The sequence below is a fragment of the Metopolophium dirhodum genome, chromosome 1, assembly GCF_019925205.1.
Source record: "Metopolophium dirhodum isolate CAU chromosome 1, ASM1992520v1, whole genome shotgun sequence".
Classification (NCBI taxonomy): Eukaryota; Metazoa; Arthropoda; class Insecta; order Hemiptera; family Aphididae; genus Metopolophium; species Metopolophium dirhodum.
In genome coordinates, this window is record NC_083560.1 from 147,647,443 (window position 1) to 147,653,668 (window position 6,226).

A 6,226-nucleotide genomic window follows, 5' to 3' on the forward strand; every position below is an offset into this window, starting at 1 on the left:
TAATTAGATTTATAAATTTCAAAAACTCAATAGCTTTTTTTTAATATACTAATATATCCTTACGTCTGCTGGTCGACTACTGCTGGCCTCCTGAAAATAATTTGTTTAATTAGATTTATAAATTTCAAAAACTTGATAATTATTTTAAATATACTAATATATCATTACGTTCGGCGGCCTCCGACTTTCCGTCTGCCTACGGTCCTGAAAAATTTGTTTAATTAGATTTATCAATTTCGAAAACTTGAACGCTTTTTTTAATTATACTAAATATATATCCTTACCTTCTTCGGCCGCGGCGAGGCCGTTTTCAGTAGACCGTCCTGAAAATAATTTATTTAATTAGATTTTTTGATTTCGAAAACTTGAATGTCTTTTTAAATATACTAATATATCCTTACGCTTGACGACGGCCGCCGCCTACCACCATCACCACCCCTCCGCCTACCGCCATCACGACCCCTGCCACCGCCATCACGACCCCTGCCACCGCCACCGCCACCGCCCCTTTTGGACGGGCCACCTCTGGACTTGGCTACAATATAAATTACAATTATATACATAATATTAAGACTGTTATTAAGGAATATGTAAAGTAAACACTCACCGCAATCCCGGGACAAATGTCCCTGTTTACCACAGTTCAGTGTTTTTATCAGTGGCGGCGCTAGGCGTGGGCGAAGTGGGCCATTGCCCACGGCCTCGCACCTCAAAGGGCCTCGCGTTTCATAGGGACTTATAATTAACCATAGAAAAATATGGGAGAAGTATCTATACAAAAATTTTTGTATCCATGAAATTATTTTATTAAAAAAAAAATCATAAGCATAAATGTTATATTTCGTCATATTTAGTCATTACTAAAAGTACCAGATCACACTATGCGTTTTGTCGGTTGCCGATCGGCAAACGACCGCGACTATTCTATAATTAACATATAAACCGCGTTATCGGGGCCAGACTGACCGATTCGGCGAACCGATTTTATCTAAACTCGATAACGTAATTTCATTTTGACAGTTGTTGTTAGTTCAATTGGTTGTGTTTTATCCTCGTTTCTGTATCGATCGATTACCGAAAATTATATTCAATTTAATAATATTTAACGAAGCAAAAATCATACCACACGTACCTAAGTTGTAAGTATAAAACTTTATTAATTGTGTTTACATTTTCCATTGTTTTTTTTTTGTTTTATGATATTAGTTATAAAATTATTTTATTATAATATGAAAATAACATAATCAGTATGGAAAACGATTTATTGTGACAGAATAGATATACCTATAATAATAATTTTTTATAATAGGGAAGTATGGAAATAATATATTTTAGTATGTTGTATTGGAAATGTTAGTTAAAACTTTAAGAACTAATAAATAATTGTAATTTGTAATAGAATATTATTTGTATTATAAATATAATTTAATAAATAATAAAATAATAATTTTATAAATATTACATAATAATTTATTATTAAAATATAATTAACTATCCATATGTAGGTATCATGTCTGGATCTAGTAGAGACAGAGATACTGGTCGGAAATGGGAATCTGGTGCTTCCAAAAGAAAGAGAAAAGCTGAAATGATGCAAGTGAACCAAGCTATGAGTACTAGTATGATGAAATTTCTAAACAAAACCAGTACATCAACAACTACAGACTTAGACGAACCTAATGCCAAAATGGATTTAAATGAAGGAATTTCAAAATACAATGAAGAATTGACAAAAGAAGTTGAAACTAAGTCTGATCTTGAAACTTCTCCGCCAATAAATACTTTTGAAAATAAAGAAATTACTTTTTATGTTAACTCTAATATAAATAATATTTGCGATTTAGAGATGCACAAACAAGAAATTGTTTTAAGTGAACCACTAATGAGTTTAGACCCAGCTACAGACTTAGACGAACCTAATGCCAAAATGGATTTAAATGAAGGAAATTTATCCAATAAAATTTCAAAATACAATGAAGAATTGACAAAAGAAGTTGAAACTAAGTCTGATCTTGAAACTTCTCCGCCAATAAATACTTTTGAAAATAAAGAAATTACTTTTTATGTTAACTCTAATATAAATAATATTTGCGATTTAGAGATGCACAAACAAGAAATTGTTTTAAGTGAACCACTAATGAGTTTAGACCCAGGGAAATGGGTGTTTCCGTTATCAGGTTCACAGCGTCACGATTTAGTTCAAAATGGTCCTCAACAGATGCTAGATACTTGCGATGAAAATTATCCTTTAGACAATAATAAGAGACATTTTTCTAACTTCCACTATACAAGAAAATTAAGTAATGGCGAAACTCAACATCGCAGATGGCTAGTTTATTCTCAATCTCAAGATAAAATATATTGTTTTCCGTGTACAGTTTTTTCTAATTTACAAACACAAATGATTCGTGAAGGATGTTGTGACTGGAAACATCTAAGTACAATTTTGCAAAGACACGAAAAGAGCAAAGAGCACATGGTGTGCATGATTAAATGGGTAGAATTTGACAAACGAATTAAACTCGGGAAAACAATAGATCAAGAAAATGAAAAACGGATTCGTGAATCACAAAAGCATTGGTACAATTTGTTTGAAAAATTAATTAATGTAATAAATTTCTTAGCCTCACATAATCTATCATTTAGAGGTCATCGAGAATCAATGAAGTTAGATGATAGCAATAACTCTGGAAACTTTATTGATTTATTAAAATTATTGTCCAAATATGATCATTCATTACAGAACCATTTTCAACTAATTAATGAAAAACAACTGGCACAACATTATTTAAGTCATGATATCCAAAATGAATTAATTAAACTTATGTCTAAAAAAGTAATTGAAGAGATTATTAGTAAAGTAAAACTAGTGAAATATTATGCTTTCATGCTCGACTGCACTAGAGACATAAGTCGCGTTGAACAGATGTCCATTATTTTAAGATTTTGTAATACGTCAACCGGTGATATAGAAGAACATTTTATTGGATTTATTGCTGTTGATTCCACAACAGGGGAACATTTAACAAACATTATTCTACACGAGCTAAAAAGTAATGGTTTAGATATTCAAGACTGTCGTGGACAAGGTTTTGATAATGGCGCGAATATGGTAGGAATAAACAAGGGTGTTAAAACACGAATATTAAATATTAATCCAAAAGCATTCTTTGCGCCTTGTGGTTGTCACAGCTGGAATTTGATTTTAGTAGATGCTGCTAAGTCTTCCATTACAGCTACAACATTTTTTGGCTTTATTCAAAAAATTTATTTGCTCTTTTCAAAATCTAGTAAACGATGGGATCTTATTAAAGATAAATTAAAACTAACATTAAAGTCTTTATCTGAAACAAGGTGGGAAAGTAGAATTGCTGCAGTCAAAGCAATATTATTTCAATTTGACGATATCATTGATTGTATAAATATACTTAAAATGCAAATAGTAGACGCAGAAACTCTATGTGATTGTGAAGCCATTTTAAAAGAAATGTTAACATTTGAATTTATTGTTGCAATACATGTGTGGTATGAAATTTTACTTCGTGTAAATAATATAAGTAAAATCTGGCAATCAGTTCAAGTTAATTTAAAAATGGCTGTTGATTCTTTAAATAATTTTTGCAATTGGATTCAAGAATATCGTGATATAGGATTCAATAAAAGTATTATAGAATCTCGCCAGTTCATAGAAAAAAGTAGTTATGAAATAGAATTAAATTTTAAAAACAAGAGAATAGCAAAGAAGAAAAAAATGTTTAGTTATGAACACACTGATGAACCTATAGAGAATGGTGAAAAAAAGTTTAGAGTTGACTTTTTTAACAGCATGATTGATGGAATTCTACATGACATTAAATGGAGATTTAAATCATTGAATGAATACTTTGAATATTTTGGTTTTATTTATGATATGAATATTTTAAGATCCATTTCCAAAGAAGATCTTTATAAGCATTGTTGTGATTTAGGTACAGTTCTTCAAGAAGGTGAAAAGAGCGACATTCAATCATTTGAATTATACGAAGAATTACAACTCATAATTTCAAGTCTACCAGACTTTATTAAGGATGCAAAACAACTCATCAAATACATAATAGAAAATAATTTACAAGAAATATATCCAAATGTTTATATAACAGTCAGAATTATGCTCACTATTCCTGTCAGTACAGCTTCAGCAGAGAGAAGTTTTTCGAAGCTTAAAATAATTAAAAATTACCTACGAAATACGATGACACAAGAAAGACTCTCAGCATTAGCAGTTTTGTCCATTGAAACGAAAATTGCAAATAATTTAAATTACGAAGATATACTTAAAACATTTAGTGAAGCAAAAAGCCGAAAAGTCCATTTCTTGTAAATAAAAAAAATGAAACTTCTAACAGTATTATTAATTTAAAAAAATATGTATTTAATTTTATAATTATGTTTAAATAAAATTATATTGACTACTTTGCAAATAAAAGGTTAATAATTAGAGTTTATTGTTTTAAAAAATTGTAAATCTTAATATTTATTAAATAACTATTGTTACTTAAATGTTTATTAAAAAAATTTTAAAAAAGGGCCTCTTTAAGTCTACTTCGCCCACATATTAATTTTACCTCGCGCCGCCACTGCATTCTGAAACGGGTAGATATCATTTTAATCGTTTCTAATTGTATACAATATATATATATTAACCAATAGTCTTATACAAATGTATGCTTACTTCGGTCGCGACCTCCACCGCCACCGCCATCGCCATCACCACCACCACCGTCCCCTTTCAACGGGCCACCTCTGGGCTTGGCTACAATATAAATTACAATTATATACATAATATACATAACAGTTATAACATTCTGAAACGGGTAGATAATATATAATATATTAACCAATGATCTTATACAAATTTATACTTACGCTGAGCGCGGTCTTGCCCGTGGTTCACATAAACCGTGCAGCTGTGGCTTATATTGAAGACGCTCATTCTAAATTGAATAAGACAGTTGAAAAGAACAATTGATTGGTCTGCATTATTATGTTTGTGGCATTATAAAATATTCAATTTGTCTAACGAAATGCATATGGTGCACACTAAAACTAAGCCAGCGTTCGAATTAATTGAAGTAGTATACATTTGTATGTTCACAGTCTACTTTTTGTGTCACCACGGTAATTTCACACCGTTCAAGGGAGGATGTCCCCCTTGGACACAATAATTTTACCGTGTAAAAATTATGAAGAATTTGTACACTTTTTACACGGTAATTTCACACCGTTCAAGGGAGGATGTCCCCCTTGGACACAATAATTTTACCGTGTAAAAATTATGAAGAGTTTGCACACTCAAAGTCAGTTTTGTCCAAATATTTACAGTGTACATGCTAAATGGTTTTTTCTCAACAAACCTTATTACTAAAATGGAATAATTATTTAAAATACAGAACACAAGCCTTATTATAAAACTGAAATTATAATTACTAAATATTACTATATATTCACATTTTTTTTTCATTTAGGTTGGTTTCACTGTAATTTATCTAATTAATGAATGTCTATATTTTTTTTTAATTTATATACTTTTGAGTTATAAGCTAATCGTTTTTTATATTCAGTCGTCAATGATCCGCCGTTTACTCAAGTTGTGTCTCATTTTACTTTATTTTCTTAAAATTTCATTAAATTGTTTTACAATTTATAAATTTTTTTCAAAAATGAACTTTCAAAAATGTTCAAATGATTTTCAATCATTAGTTTATCGTATACGAAATAATCCGGCTGCAGTTCATCCAGAATTTTCTTCGTTTTCATCAAGATTTAAAACATTCAAATTATTCCCAAAAAATACTTTTCAAAATAAATATACATTGTCTGAATGTGGCTTAAAATATTCAGGAGTGGATGATGTTGTAGAATGCTTTTGTTGCGGACTTATTCTTCATAACTGGGAAAGGCTGGACGATCCATGGATTGAACATTGCAGATTCAGCCCAAGGTGTTTATATGTGTTATTAATGAAAGGTAATCAATATGTTCAAAACATATTAAGTAAATATTGTAAAACCGAACATATTTGTAATTGTGAAACTGGGTCATACGATACCGTTTGTTAATCATGTTTTTTTATTATATTATGTTATAGTAAATGAAAATAAATGTTGATTTTTTAAAACAACTTATATGTGTTAATATTTGATTTAATATCTCGTGAACGTATAGCCTAGTGGGTTAGCGCGTGTAG

At 30.2% G+C, this 6,226-nt stretch overlaps 1 protein-coding gene across 1 annotated transcript; it reads left to right on the forward strand.

Moving 5' to 3' along the window:
• Positions 1-1,846: 1,846 nt before the first annotated feature.
• On the forward strand, positions 1,847-4,803 carry LOC132933275 (uncharacterized). The gene is made up of 4 exons (XM_060999587.1): positions 1,847-1,993; positions 2,102-3,801; positions 3,925-4,069; positions 4,690-4,803. The coding sequence occupies exons 1-4, from the start codon at positions 1,847-1,849 to the stop codon at positions 4,801-4,803; spliced, it is 2,106 nt and encodes a 701-aa protein (XP_060855570.1).
• Positions 4,804-6,226: the final 1,423 nt, after the last annotated feature.